We start from the raw sequence: 18,515 nt of genomic DNA, 5'->3' as shown, positions 1-18,515 counted from the left end.
TAGATTTTCTTCACCTGCTTGTGGGTGACTGAAGGTACCTATTGCTTTTTTGTGGAACAGATGTTGCTGTTGCCATAGAAAGAGTTCTTACTTGGCAGATAGAATCTAGTCTCTTTCCACTTAAGGGGCATGTATGCTTTGTATTTAAAAATAGATTCATGCAGCCTTCCAGTGGTGAGACCCTGAATATGTTTGTATGGAAATGTTCAGATAACACGAGTTGAGGGACTAATTTTAGCTAGCGAGAACTAGGAAAGGAAAGGTCCTTTTATATGTGGAAAGGCCACCCTGCAGCTTCTGGAGTCCCCTGAGCGCTTGCTTTAAAGACCGTCCTCTGGGTGCTGTGGACCTGGACCAGCAGGTCCGTGCGTAATGGCCTGTCCCTGAGGGATAAGGACTGGTGCTGGATTTCACCTGTTACCTCACAGCCTTAACCTGGAAGGAGGAAGATTCTCTAAGCCAAGAAGCAGTGGAAGAAACAACTGAGGAAATATGGGGAGAGATGCCTACATACAGTTTTACACTTCCATAGCTCTAAGGAAAATACAGAATAACAACCAGACATACTGGAGGAACCATTGTAATAGATGCACAAAGGGTTAATAAGCTTAATATATCAACTTCTTATACAGATTGATTAAAATTTTTTAAAATGAAAACCCTAATAAATAAAATGGACATATAGCATATATGTGTAACTTAGAAAAGAGGCACTATGAGTGCAGTGGGGTTTTTTATGTTTCTTAAAGCCAAAAAGGAGCTATCTTCTTTTGCCTTTCAGATTAGCATATGTTTTTTTCCTCTCAAATAATATGGTATGATGGGCACTCTCACATGTTAGAGGGAGTGTAAAGTTCATGCGACCTTTTAGGGGAACTATTTGGCTTTAAAATTTCATTCCCCCTCATCCTGGTTTGAAGTATTTCTTTAGGTCATGTTTTCATTCATGCAGCAGTTGTTTACTGAGCGTCCACTGTGTGCAGGACCCTGGCTTAACACTGGGCTCCAGCCACAAAAGACAAAGCAGAACCTCCTGCTGGAGCTTACACTGTGACAGAGGGGCAGTCAGTATAGACATACAGGCTTACGTTCATTCCTTATAGGTGCAGGGAACGGACAAGTTTCCATGACAGGGAATAACCGAGTGTCAGAAGTGAGATTTTGGGGTCAGAGATGGCGTGTAGTCACTTGTTCATTGCAAATGTTATTTGTAAGAACAAAGATTGAGAAACCACTATTCCATTTGTTTGTGATAGAAATATACACACACTAGCATATTCCTCCTAATTCTACCACTGTTCCCTCGGCCCTTCCCTACTGGCCTTTTTTTAAAAAAAATTAACACCCAGAGGTCATATAAATATAAAATTGCTAGTCTCCTTTGTCTTTTAACATGTGGTAAGCATTTTCTGTGTTGTCTAAGACTAAAATAACTATATAGTCTTCCTTTTTGGGAACGTGTTATGATCTATTCAACCATTTCCCCCATTTTTTGGACATCTAAGTTACAAGTGATAAAAGGAAGCAAAATTTAAAATAAATATATGATTTCAATGGTGCGATAACAGTTTACATAGAAAGTGCATTCGTAGGAAAATATGGGTGGTTTCTACTTTGTGTGTTACTTTTATAATCAGAGAGAGAAAGAGAGAGGGTGAGGGTCAGTCTCTTTGGGCGAGCTGTGCCTTTGCAGCACCCTGTCCTCTCTAAAGTGACCGTCTACCCTTCTCCTTCCACGGAGAAGAGCCCCACCCTGGCAGCTGGCGTTGGGACAGAAGCCTGCTTCCTGCCCTGGTTTCGCTTACCCTCCAGGGATGGGCCACTCCTCCCATGCTCCTGGGATCAGGCAGAAGCCTGCCAAGGTCAGGCGTGTACCAAGGACGAGTGACGGGGCTGTAACCAGCAGGAGGGTCATATCCCCAATCTCCAGGGGGCAGCCCAGCTCAGGTCCAAGCAGTTGAGGCCTTGAGGGTGTGGGTTTGGCACTAATGGATCTTTTGAATTCTAGAGGGACAGGCCGGCACCGTGGCTTAGCAGTTAAGTGCTCGCGCTCCGCTGCTGGCGGCCGGGGTTCGGATCCCGGGCGCGCACTGACGCACCGCTTCTCCGGCCATGCTGAGGCCGCGTCCCACATACAGCAACTAGAAGGATGTGCAGCTATGACATACAACTATCTACTGGGGCTTTGGGGGAAAAATAAATAAATAAATAAAAATTATGAATTCTAGAGGGAAAGAGCAAGATATCACAAGGTTTTCTTTGTTTTTTGCAGGGGAAGATTCACCCTAAGCTAACATCTGTTGCCAATCTTCCTCCTTTTTTTTTCTTTCCTTCCCCCTTCCCCCTGCAAGCCCCAGTACGTAGCTCTGGACAGTTGTAAGTTCTTCTGGTTGTTCGGTGTGAGCCGCCGCCACAGCATGGCTGCTGACAAACGGGTGGTGTGGTTCTGCGCCCGGGAACCGAACCCGGGCCTCCAAAGTGGAGTGCACAGAACTTTAACTGCTAGGCCATCAGGGCTGGCTCAAGATATCTCAAGTGTTAATGTAAAAGATTCCCAACTTTTTATTGTTAGTGGCTAATTCAACTTTAAAAATAGAACTCTGGGCACACCACACCACAGGTAGAGACAGAACGGGTCCACAGTCATATTTAGACAACTAAGCAATCATTTGTAGGGAAGGAGACTGTTGACCACGACAGGAAAGGGGGGCAGCAAGGAGTGGTGGAAGGGGGCCGCAGAAAGCCTGAGTGGTGAGGGAGGAGTGCGAGGGGCTATGGGACGAATGTGTGACTCCTCTACCTCTCGGTTGTGTACTCAGGGTTATTGACGCCATAGCCCCAGCCCCAAGCCCACTGGGCCTTATCTGCCACCTGATTCTCTTCCTGCACATCCCTCTTCATTCCCTTTCCACGGAGGAGACCCCTCAGAGGAGGGCTCTGCCCAGATCTCTCGCAGTGTGGGACTTCCCCGAGGACCGCCTCCTGCAGAGCAGGCTCTTCCTCCTCCCATTGGCCTCCCTGCAGTGATGGTTAAAAACCAGCTGCTTTCTTCAGAGGCGGTCCTGGCTAGACGCCGTTTCCAGCACACTCTCTCGTTCATGTAACGTCTCTATGGACCGACCTCAGGATCCGTCAAAGAAGGGTCCCTTCAGTCATGAAAATTGACCAGCCCCACCCTGGAGAAGGAGCTGACTTGGACCTGAAGCAGTGGGTTTTGGAGACAGAACCACAGTAAATAAGCCAGCTAAGGCAGCAGCTGAGGGGAGTCAGCAGACAGTGACTGGCTTTCCTTTGTGTCTGGAGGTGCTGGGAAAGCTTTGGCAACTTTTAAGAAAAAGAGCACTTCCGTGTCTTTTCTTGCGCTGAGAATGTCTTCTCTAAAAGAGATTCTGGGCACAGTAGGCTAGAAGGACTCACTGAACTCGGTATATAATTATACTCACAGCTCAGGTTTATCCCAGTGATCTACTAAGGATACACAGCCAGATGGTAAGGGGGAAAGACCCAGGCAGAATCTAGAGGAATCCATGTGAGGCTGCCTTATGCTCTCTCCTGTTCACGAGGGGCACAGAGCGCACGCTCCCCCAGCAAGGAAAATGCAGCCACACGTATGTCATGTTTCCACCCAGGGAAACCAGTTAGAGACACGGTGCTGGGAGATAAGTCTTGGACATCCTTCTGTGTGGACACAGGTAGCTCTCCTACAGGAAGATGCAAACCGCAGCATAGCTGACAGTGACCCACTATTCAGTGCCCAGCCCTGTGCTGCATTCCCCGCCGTGTTACCCTTCATTCTTGCCTCAACCCAACCATGTAGGGAGTTCAGTTTACTCCTCCTTTAACAGGTGCGGTAACTGAGGCCAAGGAGAATCCGCTGGTATATCTAGGCAGTGGGACTCTGGAGAACCCACAGTAAGAGGAAAAAGCCAAGACAGATGCTGGCCCAAATCCTGTCCTCAGCAGGGCTGGCTCCCCAGGTGGGCGAGTGAAAATGCTGATCCCTGTGGGAATCACAGTGGGCAGCATCAGCCCAGGAAAGAGCTGGAATGCAGGCTCTGCCTCCAAAACGGTCCTTCCTCTTCCTGCTGAGATTTAGACCATTCACCCTAATTGGCCATCTTCCTAAAGTCTAGAACAGTGGTTCTCAAAGCATGGTTCCCCCACAGGCAGCATCTGCATGACCCGAGGGAGCGTTAGAAATGCAAATTATCAGGTCCCACCCTAGAACTCCTGAGTTGGAAACTGGCGGTGGTGGCCCGTGATCCTCGTGATCCTCGGAGAGTCTGACGCAAGGTCAAGCTCGCAGACCTCTGCTCTGTCTGGAATGTGAGACCTGCGGCTTCTCCCCTTGTAGCCCGTGCTCAGCAGCAGGTAGCGTTATCACAGGCTCTTTTCACGTTAGTCATCAGATGAACCAGCAGTAGGTGCTCAATAAATACTGCTAATAATTCCTCAAACATTTCCTACATGCCACCGTGTGCCAGGGTCTTTGCATGGGGCCCCTGCTCCTGCACACTAGAGGTCAGGCCCGATGGGGAGACCGGTAAGGAAAGAAGCCCCACATAGTTAGGAAATGGTGGGAATCCTCCCAAAATCCAAGTTCCCAGACACCAGCCGGGGGCAGTCTTGCAGACAAGCCCTTTCAGAGATAGCACTCTCGGGCCTGCCATGCAAACTGTATTTACAGCAACTTCCCCAAGCAGGGCTCAGACTCCAAAGCTAGCTACGCCAGGATGGAGGCGGGAAAACAACAGGAGTTTCCCAAGAGGTTGAGGAGCAGTGGTAGGGCTTTGAGTGAGGGTCTGAGGTGTAGCTCCCTCTGCGTGGTGACGGAATCTGTCTTCTCTTTTTGCCCTCTCCAGTGTGGGGCTGCCTTCCAGGAGGATGACGTCATCGTGCTCAATGGCGCCAAGGAGGATGTGGAAGTGCTAAAGAGCAGGATGGAGGGGAGACGGCTGAAAGCGAAGCTGGGGAAGGTAACGGCTGTCCTTGTGTCTGTCCCCGACCTTCCCGGAGTCTGGAGGGAAAGGAAGCTCTCCAGGTCCTGCCCAGCCTCTTCCTCGGCCCCAGAGCCAGTTGCAAACCAGCAGGCTGCGTTGCTGGTGGCTGCTTCGGGGTTTGCAGCGGTTGAGGTGGTTTTTACAACCTGGAAGCGTCTGGGCTCTGGAAAGATTCCCATCGCAGCCTGGCCGCATCCTCACTCTAATGGGCATGGTGTTTCTGCTCTTTGGTGCTCAGCCCCTTCACCAGTGAAGTGGGGGTAGTGACAGCAGCTGTGCAGCCTGGGGGTTGTCAGGAAGGTTAAAAAGATCATGCCCGTGAGGGCTGCACAGAGCCCAGCCCGAGTGAGTCCGCTGGAAAGGCAGCCACCACAATTGCTGCGTGTTCCTGATTTTATTTATTTACTTAATTTTTTTCTAGTGAGGAAGATTAGCCCTGAGCTAACATCCGATGCCAATCCTCCTCTTTTTGCTGAGGAAGACTGGCCCTGGGCTAACATCTGTGCCCATCTTCCTCCACTTTATATGGGACGCCGCCACAGCGTGGCTTGACAAGCGGTGCGTCCGTGCGCGCCCGGGATCCAAACCTGTGAACCCCGGGCCGCCACAGCGGAGCGCCTGCACTTAACTGCTACGCCACCGGACCAGCCCCTACATGTCCCTGATTTTAAAAGAGTACATATGCGGTGTTCATAACTTGAAAACAAAGGAAAAGTGGAAAGTCACCGTCACCCCAGCACATCTGAAGAGCCCAGGCTGCCCAGATGAGTGTCCCAGGAGTCACCTGGAGGTCTGGGTGGGCCCAGGAGCCTGCCTTTGGCATCCACTCCTGGGGAATGCGGAGGCAGCCCCTCCAAGCACTTCGAGTAGCAAGGAACCAAGCAGCCTTCCCACAAACGGGAGCTGCCTCCCCGGCCTTCCTGAGCCCTCCCACGGAGCAGTCTGGTTATGAGTGGTGCCTTGGCTTCCCAAAGGGAGGCCAGTGAGACATGCTGATGCCTAGGCAGATGTCAGATGTGAAGACTTTGTTCTGTGGCCCTAGGTTTATAATCACATTCCGTAAGCAGTTGAATCGTTGCTAAATGATCTGACCTAACAAGCAAGCTCAAAACAGTTTATCAGCTAAGAAATCATTCAGTGTGCCATCGATTCAGATCCAGCAGTAAATTATTATTTCTTAAGTATTTACAGGTGATAGCTGTGTAATGCAGATCTTTTGTGAATGGCAAATTTTTCATTCTTTAAAAAAAAATTTAGGTTCAGGGTAAAAGTGGGAGAAACTTTATGTGATCAGAACTAAGGCAAAAGAATGCTTGAAGTAGGGCCAGCCCGTGGCTTAGCGGTTAAGTGCGCGCACTCCACTACTGGCGTCCCGGGTTCGGATCCCAGGCGCACACCGACGCACCGCTTCTCCGGCCACGCTGAGGCCACGTCCCACATACAGGAACTGGAAGGATGTGCAGCTATGACATACAACTATCTACTGGGGCTTTGGGGGAATAAATAAATAAATAAAATTATAAAAAAGAATGCTTGAAGTGTTAGAAAATGAGCTTCATTATCTTGATGACATAAAATTGTGAAAAAAATAGCCTGCCTCTATGTGGCATACATTTGCCAGTGATGTGATAATTAAAGATTCTTCAGAGTTTCTTTAATCATAATCGAGGAAAGGGCGGGATCATATCCCCCTGGAATCACGCGTAGTTCACAGTCGTGAGGCTTAAAAAGCTGATGGTTGAGGCTGTGGTAGCAGCGTTGTTATTGTGTATGGACCCAGGATCCTCAGAGAGAGCCAAATCCACGTGCACTTCCTCCTCCTGTCATTTTATTTAGGTAGAAAATAATGTGTGGGGCCGGCCCCGTGGCTTAGTGGTTAGCTGCGTGCGCTCCACTGCTGGCAGCCCGGGTTCAGATCCCGGGCGCACACCGACGCACTGCTTGTCCGGCCACGCTGAGGCCGCGTCCCACATACAGCAACTAGAAGGATGTGCAGCTATGACATACAACTATCTACTGGGGCTTTGGGGGAAAAAAAGGGGGAGGATTGGCAATAGATGTTAGCTCAGGGCCGGTCTTCCTCAGCAAAAAAAAAAAACAGAAAGAAAGAAAATAATGTATGTAAATGGTTCTGTAGTACAAGAAATTGTGCCCAAACTTTGTAATCAAATGCCAATAGAAGTGTTCTGTGAAGCAGTGTTATAAGATGTTAATACAGCGTGCTTGAGAACTATTTAAAGAGCCACTTGGTCATTTAAGGGGCAAGTTCAGGTTTAAAAGGGAATATATATAAATGCATTTATTCTAGGTCAGTTTTCTATATTACTATGATTTCATTACAATACGAGCAAAAAAGAGAAAGTAAAAAGCTTGAGATAATTTTGACAAAGAACAGTGACCGGAAAGGACCTGCTTGTTCTTCATGCTACCATTGATCCAGCTCAGTTTTTAAAAAGCACAAAAATATTTTAAAGGAAGCTCCTGGAGATGTTCATACGGTCGTTAGCCGTTTACTTCAGTGGGTTGTCTCCTCTGTCCCAGGCTTCCTGCCCGGTTGTGCAAAGCCCAGTGGAACTAACATTCCCCTCTCCGAAGAATGCTCCCCGGAGCTCCTGGGAATGCCTCTTAGATACTGCTACCAGGGTACCAAAATATTTCCCAAATATCCCCGCAGCTGGGAACAGGACAGAGCATTTCCCCCCTCGCTCCTTACTGCCCCTGCTTTTCACATAACCTCAGCTGTGAACACAGGGCTTCGAAGTCAACAGTTGTCTCTGTTTTTAAAGGACTAGGTATTACCCTTTCAGATTTGAATGCATGCCTTGCATGCACGAAATGAACGGAAGTTTTTATGTTTTATACAAGCGTTATAATCACATTGCATGTATCTATTACAAGTTCAAGGCCACTGCTGGAGAAATTTTTTTCCCTGTTTTCTAGAGATGGGAGCCTTCTGAAATAATTAGGCTGGTATCTTCAGTGCCACCTTTTGGAGACTTAGGAAAATGGCATTTTTAAAGTAAATTGAATGAACGTACTGTAGTCCTATTTGTCTGTTCTGTGATTGAATCACTTCTAACACAGCTGTGTGATTTTAGAATGGTTAGTTTTATTTCTTAAATTTTTGCTGACCGATGTAACTGTTATGAGTGACATAATTCTAGTTCCTAAAAATCTAACAGGAATAATCCAGAGTTTAGGAGCATTGGCTGAAGTGTCCTTTAGTATAGGCCTCAAAGCCTTACAGTTAAATAAACAAATATCAAAGCAGTTTGACAACTTTGAAAAAATCTTACTGGAATGGGTAAGATTCAGAACATGTATATGCTGGCTGGACTCTGTGTACCCATTATACTTTATTATTTGTTTAACTGCTCCTTTGTGTACAGGAGTCACCACGAACATTGATGTTATCACTGTAATCTGTCATCTTTATTTAAAATTTTTGAGAACGTGATTTTTTGGAATATGAATATAAAACTACACTGATCTCTACAGATATATTCTTGTGTGAGGCAAAGTGCATAACTGGAAACATGCAGAGGATCAAGGTTTAGGGTTGATGGAGTGTCAGCATCGTCGTCAGAATGAGTCCCTGCCTGATGTGAACCACATCGGCCTGTCAGTGGGGCTCCCGGGATGGCGGTCCGGGGGGCAGCCACACTGACACTGAAATAGAGCGAGTCCAGGCACGTCTCCAGCTTCCTCTTTCTTTTTACAGAAGGCAAAGAAACCCAAGGCGGCAGAGTCTGTCTCAAAACTAGATGTCAGTGAAGGTAAGACGCTAAAAGAGGTCCTTATTTTAGCAAAATAAGGCCATAGGGCTGTTACCTAAATAAGTTCATGCTTTTGTTTTTGTTTTGCTTACTTTGTTGTTTTTACAGAATCTCCAGGGCCATCAATGATTAATACGGGGAAGCCTGAAGAAACGAGCTGTGATTCTAGAGAGAAGAAAACCAACTCTGCTCCCAAAAGTGCAGGTGAATCCTGTTGAGATGATAGTGAGCTGTTTAGAAAACTGGAACCCAGGTGGTTACGTCACAGTTTTATTGGCGTGAATGAGGAAACTCAGGCTCGTCTTGAGTCTTGTCTCTAAATTGTTCGTTTAGTTCTCTGGGGTGGGGGGCGACTAAGAAACAGTTAATACGCCCAGAGCAGGAGCCCAGTCAGGACTGGAGGAGTCTGGGCACAGACGCTAATTGTTCGGTTTTCCCGTTGAGTCTGCACTTGGTGCCAGGCCGGCGAGGCTGCACTGAGAACTGAACTCGGACAGACCGCTGAGACCGGTTAGTGGACTAGGGCTCAGGTTTTTTTTGTTTTTTTGTTTTTTTTTTTTTGTGAGGAAGATCAGCCCTGAGCTAACATCCATGCTAATCCTCCTCTTTTTGCTGAGGAGGACCAGCTCTGAGCTAACATCTATTGCCAATCCTCCTCCTTTTTTTTTTTTTTCCCCCCCAAAGCCCCAGTAGATAGTTGTATGTCTTAGCTGCACATCCTTCTAGTTGCTGCATGTGGGACGCGGCCTCAGCATGGCCAGAGAAGCGGTGCGTCGGTGTGTGCCCGGGATCCGACCCCAGGCCGCCAGTAGCGGAGCGCGCGCACTTAACCGCTAGGCCACGGGGCCGGCCCTGAGGCTCAGGGTGTTGAGCAGGAATGTCCCTGATCCCTTTAGGCTGGGGTTTTCTGTATACCACACGTGGCACTCAGAGCCAGCCTTCTCACCACCTGCCTCTTGGCCAAGTGTCAAAGAGCCATTTGGCATACAGTCCAGAATTCAGTGCATTTCTCTTGAAACTCACTGCCCTTAACTCAAAGAAAGTTGTATTTGTTTCACAAAAAGAAAACACAGAGTCATTAGTAAAAGAATGTGTGATCTTGTGTTGTAAATAGCATCCACAGTGATTAATGGGTTCCAGTCCCCGCTCTACACAGTAGCTGCCTGGCCTGGGGTAGGTCCCTGGGCTTCCTGGTGCCTCCATTTCCGTCCCTGTAAAACAGGCTGATGGCACCTCCCTTGGGAGAGTGATCTCATTTACCTCATCCACAGAGCTGGGACCCGTGCCAAGCACATCTCAAGGAGTTAGTGTGATTTTAAATGATAGATTTAAGTGTAGCTTCGTCTGTTTTTAGGAGTTGGTGATTGAGATGCTGTATTTCAACATTGATCCCTGGAAAGTATGAGGAAAATTCTTGGATTAACAGACTTGCTTTTTTGTCTTTTGAGAATGTGGTATTTGGAATGATCTTTAGCCCCAGGCTTAAAGTTGTTGGCTTTTCGTTTTTCCAGCGACAAATGGAAGCTCTTCTGGAAAGGTCGGGAAGGCTCCGTGTGGAGCCGTGAAGAGGTCCATCGCCGACAGCGAAGAATCTGAAGCTTACAAGTCTCTCTTCACGACTCACAGCTCCGCCAAGCGCTCCAAGGAGAAGTCGGCCCACTGGGTCACCCACACGTCCTACTGCTTCTGAAACCCACGCAGGCTCGGCTCGGTTTCCGTGTAGACAGGCGGTGTGGGCCCTGCTAGATCTCTGTTTGCACGGTGTCATCAAGTCGTCCTCCCAGACCTCGGCGCCAGCCTGCGCTCTGCCTGGGAGGGGTGGTGGGGGACTCGCAGAGGGGCCGTGCTGGGCCCCTCCCCCACAGGCGCACGCTCATTTCCACCTGCATTTGCTCTTCTTGCCACGGCCCAGAGGCTGTGTTGGCTGCACTTTTTATGTTTGAAATAATTCAAGACTCCAGATTCCTCTTGGGTGTGTGGTCGGCTCATTTTGACTAAAATTCTAATGGTTTTGCCACCAACAGGAAATTAAATAGGCCAAGTGAAACTGAACTTCAGAGAGGAGGAGTTGCAAATGCTTTCTGCCTGCAGGGCTGTTGAGGGAGCGTCTCCAGCAGCAGGCAGCCGGGCCTGTGGGTCCAGTGCTATGGGAGGTTTTCTTGTTTTATCGTTTTGAAGGTAGAGGAGATTTAGTTGGGCACCTTATGATTTGGTGAAAAAAATAAAGCAAGTCTGAAGTCTGCCTTTTCTCTCATCTGTTTTTTTTCTTTCTTCTATCTTCTACTAATGTTTTGGTAAAAAAATTGCAGCCATTGCATTGATAACAGTAGGAGTAATCCCATGTCATATGAATTCCACTTTTCTCTCAGCAGAAGATAGAAAGGGGACTTGTACATAACATTGATGTGTTTTATTTATCCGTAAAGTGTGAAGTCAATAATTAATGAAACTGGCCTGTGAGACCGATAATTAAGAACCAGTGATGTCCAGGTCTCAACACTGCATCCTGGAGGCGGTTATATTGCTGAGATGATTGGCTGGTTATTTCTCCCAGATCCAGGACACTGGTTTCCATCCAAAAGCAGGGAAAGAACCTGGGGGAGGAAGGTCAGATGGTGGGAAGCAGCAGGTAGGGTCACGTCAGAAGCTTGGGAGGGAGGATTCTGGGGAGGGGGCTAGAGTTGAAACCAGCCTGCCCTGTCCCTGTGTTCTCAGCCTCAGCATGCTGGGAGGATGGGCGCTGAGGTTGTTTTGACATTGTGAATGTAGAAGCAATTTAATCAGAAGTATATTAATGTCAATGAATTTTTGTTGTGGACTTTTCCAGAACAAACCTGAATTAGCCATTTTCTTTCCCTGGTCAATTTTCTATATAGCCCAGTTAAACCATTTTCTTTTCTTCCTTCCTTCCTTCCTTCCTTCCTTCCTTCCTTCCTTCCTTCCTTCCTTCCTTCCTTCCCTCCCTCCCTCCCTCCCTCCCTCCCTCCCTTCCTTCCCTCCTTTCCTCCCTCCCTCCCTTCCTTCCCTCCTTTCCTCCCTCCTCCCCTTCCCTTCCTTTCCTTTCTTTTTTGAGGAAGATTGGCCTTGAGCTAACGTCTGTTGCCAGTCCTCCTCCTTTTTTCCTTCTTTTCTCCCCAAAGCCCCAGTAGATAGCAGTATGTCACAGTTGCACACTGTTCTAGTTGCTCTATGTGGGACGCCCCCTCAGCATGGCTTGACGAGCAGTGCGTAGGTCCATGTCTAGGATCCGAACTGGTGAGCCGCAGGCCTCCGAAGCAGAGTGTGCAAACTTAACCGCTACACTACCAGGCCACTCCCTAAACCATTTTCTAGTTGTTGCTTTTTTCCTTTTGTTAAAATATTTTCATAACAATTAGTACCTTTTTTATCCAGTTAAAATTATTTATTTCAATGAGTTTCCTTTTTTAATTTTACAAAGAAAACTTGATTCATCAATCCTTTTAGTCAAATGTTACTAATTACACCTTCAGCCATCCTGAGGCGTTTTTTGTTATTTTAATAGCCGTTATTTCTACCAACTTCAATTCTTCTAATTTTGGCCTTAGTCAGTGTCATTTTACATTGATTATTTTGACCATGTCGAGTTTTTTCCTGTGACCCAGTCACAATGTCCTCAGCATCTCAACAGCCCTGCTTCCCGTCAAGGTCACATCCATACTCCCACCCCACCCCGCCCTCTTCCTGCTCCTGCGTGTCAGGCTGATGCCCCACCCTGTCTCTATCACCACCTGCCTCCGGTCTCTGAAATACTCAGCAGCCTCCCTCTCGAGCCTTTTCCCACTGAGAGAAGCCTTCATCCCTGGAGAGAAGGGCTGGCTTTGGAGAGTCCTTCCAGCCTTTAACATTTAGCAAGGCGTAGTGTCCTCAGAGGCCCGAGGGGCAACACTCTGCTTGAGGGGAGAACAGTGTCTGCTCTGGGTGCCCCCGGGCCTGGCGTGACGCCTGATACACAGAGGGCAGGAGAGCAAGGTGGTCATGGCTAACAGCATTGTTGAGAGTGCTCCCCTGAAGAGGGAAGCACTGATGGGCTTCTTCCCATGGGACTCAGCAGCCCAAGGAAAGGAGCTGGTGACCACTGTCCTATTACTGAGCACAAACACAAGTCTGTTACCTGATGCACAGGAGTGCTAATTAACTGAAACATCAGGCTTGTGGCAAGGTAAGAGGTTTATTATTGAAAGGCAACCAGATGAGGAGATGGGAGTTGAAACTCAACTCCACCTCCCTGAAAGGAAAAAGGGAGGGGTTTTTAACTGGGTTCGGGGGAGGGGAGGGGAGCATGTGGCCTTGCTGGCTGGTGTCTTCAGCTTCTGCTTGGTCTTGAAGACTGAATCTCTTTTTTTTCCCTTGGCCATCTGGACTTTTCTCATTAGTTTTCATCTTCAGCCCGCGTTGGGCCTTGTGAAGCTGAATCACCTTTCTTCTTAATGTCTGGACCTTGACTTCCTGGGAAAGACAGCTCACTCATGCACTAGGGAGGGATAGAAAGACCTGGTTAGATTTAAACAACAGTTGATTATGCTGAGTATGCACAGCTGCAGTTAGCAAAAAAAAAAAAAAAAATTCTCCTAGCCCAGGGAAGATGTAACCCACTTGTTCTTGGTTTCAGTCCTGTCTTACAGGCGAGATGGCGAGGCTAGAGCAGTTAGGCGACTTGCACATGCGCTCACAGCTCACGCATCAGGTCCGTCTCTCCCGTGAATACCTGCCGAGTGAATAAATCAGTGGCAGCTGTGGAAGCCATCCACAGGAGCACTGTTTGGGGTGGTTGACTTAAAACGCAGGGTACGTACAGACCTGAGGGCACCTCAGAATACTCTGCAGTTGTCACTCAGAGCAACAGGAACGCCTTTCCCACAAGAGCTCTGGGAGGCTGATCAGGAAACACTGGGACAGAGTCGAGATTTCAAGGATGAGCCCCTTGAAGGCCACAGGGCACGCCCCCTAGCCCTCAGCCGTGGGTGTCAGGTATCAACTCAGGATGAATGGATTGATTTAACTGCCCAATTTTAAAAATTTTTTGTTAAGCTATGATTGATATGTAACACTGTATTCATTTCAGGTGGACGACATCATGATTCGGTACTTGTATGTGTTGTGAAATGATCACCACAGTAAGCCTAGTTACAACAGCCCTATTTTCTCATCAACCCTTTGGCCTTGCCTCTCCGCCAGCCCTGCCCCGACGGTCTCCTACAGGACCCTCCCAGCCCACCGTGAGCTGTGCACGTGCGGGAGCAATCTGCACGCACAGCCCCATGCTCCGCCTTCCCCTTGTGCTGTCGAAGTCTTACAAAACTTCCTTGTCGCTGCCCAGAGCTCAGCGCAGTTGGTGGCACAGTGAAGGTCCCAGGGGACCCTTGATCATATTCAGCAGAATGTTTTCGTTCTGGGGAGTAAGTCTGTGAATCAGGGGACCCAGGGGAACAAGTACGAGCCTTGTGTTCTGTTAACTGGGATTTCTTTGTTTCATGTCATTTATAGAAATGGATGGTTTCAAATACACAGGCGAGTGAGCCCTGGTTGTATTCCCGCATCGGCCTCAGCTGTCATACAGGCTTCTCACCTCGGGGTCTTCACCCACCTGGACATCAGCCCCCTCCCCATTTTACCAGCCAACTCCTGATCATCCCTCAGACTCTCCCCAAATGTCTTTCAAGAAAGCCTTCCACATAAACTAACCTAGACCAGTCCCCTGTTCTATTCCCTTAAAACTCTGTTCTTATTACAATTTTAATTAAATAAATTATCCTCTTAATTAACACAGGATGTCACACTCAGGTAAGGTCACTCAGTGTGTGAGGTGATAGGGAGTGGTGGGGACTGTGGAGAGAATGTGACCACCTAGAGGGGCAGTTCCTACTCAGCTCCAGCAGAGAGTGGCTCAGTGTTATCAGATCTTCCATACTTTCAAAGAAAGCCGGAAATCTGGGCTTTTTAAGTGAAGTCCCCCCCAACATTTAAATATGGGTGCAGACATAATTATTTTTAGAAACAATGTAGGCCATAAAACATCAATCAATGGCTCCTACTTTGTAGCCTCTGGTTTGTTTTTTTTTGTGAGAAGATCAGCCCTGAGCTATCATCCATGCCAATCCTCCTCTTTTTGCTGAGGAAGATTGGCCCTGAGCTAACATCCATGCCCATCTTCCTCCACTTTATGTGGGACACTGCCACAGCATGGCCGGACAAGCGGTGCATTGGTGCACGCCCGGGATCCGAACCCAGGCCACCAGCAGCCCAGCGCACACGCGCTTAACTGCTAAGCCACGGGGCCAGCCGTAGCCTATGGTTTAATCTTTCTTTCCCACTCAGCTCTCAGCTCCACAGGAGCACATGCTGTGTCTGCTCTGCATTCAGCAAACGAAAAACAGAAATAGACTCTGGCCTCTCCCAATGGAGCACCAGGGGCAGAAAGTCTCTTTAATTGCTCACTGACAGTTTCTCTATCTCCCTTTAAGTGCTACTCCCCTGCGACCGCTTCGAGCCTCATCATCCTCTACCCTGAAGTCATCACAATGGCCAGAGCTGCTTCTGGCTCGGGCCTCTGTGACATCACCAGCAGCCCAGCCCTATGTACCCAGTCTCCAGGTGCGAGAGCAAACAAACCCACCATGAGCGACTCCCTCCCACATCTCTGCTCACTATGTGGATGCTGAAATGGTTCCTGTTCTTGCCTCTGTGCCTCTCCTGCGGCTATGCCTTTATGTTTTCTTCTTTGAGAGATAAAGTCAGAGAACCCCAGGGGAAGGTGCCTTGCGGAGGGCACTTCCGGATAAGGCAGAATCTGCCAGAGCATGCCCAAGGCTGGCTTGGGAGCAAATGGCTCTGGCTTTTTTTTGTTATTGTGATGTATATGATCCTGAAGCTTCGAGGAGACAGCGAGAAGAGTAAGGTAAGGAGGGCTCTGTGTTTTACAGCACCCTGATTCCATCTCAGAAATCTCAGACTCGGACAAACGGGTGTTCTGCTCATTGTAGGCACGACCATTAAGTATAACGAATTAGGGTGCAAGATACCCACCTCGTGGTCCTGGGAAACACTGGCAAATTCATTTCCTGACATATCCTTAGGGAAGACAGTCGTCCCCACAGAGGTTGGTACTTGCAGTTGAAAACCACCTTGTGTTTATTGGGTGAATAAAACTTTGGCTCAATAGTTATCCTGTTAAATGAGTTTTCTTTCAAATTGAGAATAGATTCAAGAACTTGGTGTGTTCAGCTCAAAATTATTCACAGAGCCAGATTCACTGACCCTGATTTTGATTTTCCCTAGCATTTGACTTATTATAAGTTGCTGAACTGAATGGAAATGGTATCATTATCCAAAGTAAGGGAAAAGATCTGTCATAAAGGGATAGCGGTATAAAGTGAGAGCTCTTCCCTAAGTGGCTCAACAACTCTCAGAGGGGAAAAGGAGAGAAATATGGCAGCGTCTTCTCTCCTGACAGACCCACTACGTCATGATACTGTGTCCAAACTGACTAGAGCAGGGCTTGGCAAATCTCTGCTGTGAAGGGCCAGACAGTAGATATTTTCAGCTTTGCAGCCCATACGGTCTCTGTTGCAACTACTCAACTGTGCCGTTGTAGTACGGCAGCAGCCACAGACAACATGCAAACGAATGAGCATGGGTGTGTTCCAATAAAACTTTATTTACAAAAACAGATGGGGGGCCAGATTTGGCCAGAGTTTGCCAATCCCTGGAGTAGAGCAATGCTAGAACCATCTTCTCTTAGATGAGCCCAAATGTCTTGGAACTGTGTCAAAATCAGCAAAGTCAACTGTTATTCACCCTTAATATCTTTCTTGGCAGGAGCAGAATCCTCCTGGCCTTCGAGGCTGTCCATTTCGCTCTCCACTAAAGAAAAATCAAAATGCTCCCCCCTACAAAGACTATGCGTTCAATACCTTAACCCAGCTCGAGATGGACCTTGTGAAATTTATGTCCAAGGTGCGGAATCTGAAAATCGTCATGGCAACGAGCAGTAACCTCAAGATTCAGAACTCAGAGGCGCTTGCAGACCCACAGAATCATGTTACAATATATGAAGTATGGGGCGAAGGAGAGTCCGAATGAACGGATTTGTGCGTCAAAATAGGAGAGAAAAAGTCGAGTGTTGACAAGCCATGTGCAAACTAATAAAACTAGTCTGAAGAAAAGAATTCTCAAATTTGAGACATTTTGCCTTTCTTTCTCTTTTTTTAAACTTGAAAAAATAAATGTGAGACCAGTGGCCACAGCAGTTGTTGTTTTGTTTTTATCTTTCTCAGTTCCTCTTGAGCTATGTGTGGTGAGAAGGGTATCGGCAGTGACACAGTAGCGTAGGGTGACATTCTTGGCCATGGTGTCATGGCCCTTGTAGGATAAGGCTTAGTAAATTTGGGGTAAGATGCTGATATCCTTGTCATCGTAGCTATCTTTATAGTAGCTATTTGTACAAACGATGGAACCAATTGTTATCTTTATGATTTATTATGTGACAAAGGACAACTTTTGTTATAGGTTTAAAATGAGAAAATGATTGAATTAGAAGGAGTGTGTGTGTGTGTGTGTGTGTGTGTGTGTGTGTGTCAGGGGGATGGTGGATTCTAGAATCATTTGATTTTCTTACCACCAGAAAAGTCGTCTTCTTCATGCTGTCTCATAGATTCCACGTATTGACTTTTTCTTCTACCAGATTAGCAGTTACATATGTCTAATTGGATTAAGAAAAATGGAGAATCAGTTCATATTTTCAATGTAATTTGGATACAGATGAGCTAACCAGGGGTTCCCAAATTAGTTGATAAGAATGTTCTTTATAATACTTACTAAAAGTATGGATATTTTGGCATGTTAGTGTGGTTAATGGAAACTACACTGACCCAAGGCTTACTGACCCAAAGTAAGGCTTACACTTACCCAAATTAGTTTACTGACCCCTAATCTAGGCCAGCGTGACAATTTTATAGACGTGCAAGTACAGGTCTGGAAAGAGAAGTTAGCTGTGGGGGACCGTGGAAATTCCCTTATTTCCACTTCAGTCCAAGTTAATGTGTGCCTGCGTCTCCATCGCCTTCCTGCCCAGCCCCAAAAGTTAATTCCCACCATTTGAGCAAAATCTTCAGAATCGGTCCCACATGTGTGTAGGATTAGACCTCAGATGCCCATCTCTTCTCCTCTTGTCACTCTCTTTTTGAAATGTGGTCCCTGAACGCTTTTTGTCGTAACTACAACTTTCAGGACAGGAAAAAATTGAAGGAGCCAAGATTAGTCCTTTGTGCCTCCTGTGCTCTGACTGAGTCTGTTCCAGCACAGGGGACTGTGTGAGTTATTCTCACAGCACACTCTGAAGAAATACAGATAAGGAAAAGATATTTTGGCTTTAACCTGTGGTCTCGGTACGGGGCGGATTTTAGATTACAATGGAAATAATCTAAAAGGCCAGGGGTCACCAAACCCGGGCTCACGGGCCACGTCCAGCTGCTGCCTGTTCTTGTGCCGTCCGTGAGCTAAGGACAGTTTCTATAGTCTCACTTTCATTTATTTATTTCTTTTGTGAGGAAGATCAGCCCTGAGCTGACATCCGATGCCAATCCTCCTCTTTTTGCTGAGGAAGACTGGCCCTGGGCTAACATCCATGCCCATCTTCCTCCACTTTATATGGGATGCCGCCGCAGCATGGCTCGACAAGCGGTGCGTCGGTGCACGCCCGGGATCCGAACCGGCGAACCCC

General features: G+C 47.5%; 2 protein-coding genes and 1 long non-coding RNA gene across 3 annotated transcripts in view; 2 read left to right on the top strand and 1 right to left on the bottom strand.

Moving 5' to 3' along the window:
- RTF2 (replication termination factor 2) overlaps positions 1–11,018 on the top strand; it is a 43,135-nt gene extending 32,117 nt beyond the window's left edge. Inside the window, exons 6-9 of the mRNA XM_058562435.1 lie at positions 4,863–4,976; positions 8,722–8,776; positions 8,885–8,980; positions 10,288–11,018. Coding sequence (XP_058418418.1) covers positions 4,863–4,976; positions 8,722–8,776; positions 8,885–8,980; positions 10,288–10,466 — 444 coding nt within the window. The 3' untranslated portion in view covers positions 10,467–11,018. The remainder of the gene's footprint in view (positions 1–4,862; positions 4,977–8,721; positions 8,777–8,884; positions 8,981–10,287) is intronic.
- A 1,928-nt stretch (positions 11,019–12,946) lies between these two features.
- On the bottom strand, positions 12,947–17,767 carry LOC131418316 (uncharacterized). The gene is made up of 2 exons (XR_009222877.1): positions 17,412–17,767; positions 12,947–13,268 (listed from the first exon to the last, which is right to left on the bottom strand). It is a non-coding gene; the product is annotated as an uncharacterized LOC131418316 (long non-coding RNA).
- On the top strand, positions 13,368–17,031 carry LOC131418315 (protein FAM209-like). The gene is made up of 2 exons (XM_058562432.1): positions 13,368–15,692; positions 16,613–17,031. Exons 1-2 carry the CDS (start codon positions 15,372–15,374, stop codon positions 16,874–16,876), a joined length of 585 nt encoding a protein of 194 aa, XP_058418415.1. The 5' UTR covers positions 13,368–15,371; the 3' UTR covers positions 16,877–17,031.
- Positions 17,768–18,515: the final 748 nt, after the last annotated feature.

This window comes from Diceros bicornis, chromosome 19 (assembly GCF_020826845.1).
Source record: "Diceros bicornis minor isolate mBicDic1 chromosome 19, mDicBic1.mat.cur, whole genome shotgun sequence".
NCBI classification, from domain to species: Eukaryota; Metazoa; Chordata; class Mammalia; order Perissodactyla; family Rhinocerotidae; genus Diceros; species Diceros bicornis.
This window is presented reverse-complemented; position numbering and strand designations above follow the sequence as displayed.

Excerpts from the sequence above, each read along its gene's own strand:
- LOC131418315 (XM_058562432.1), top strand. The coding sequence starts at position 15,372 with ATGTACCCAGTCTCCAGGTGCGAGAGCAAACAAACCCACCATGAGCGA. Across the intron at positions 15,693-16,612 it reads GAGACAGCGAGAAGAGTAAG|GAGCAGAATCCTCCTGGCCT; the intron begins GTAAGGAGGGCT and ends CTTTCTTGGCAG.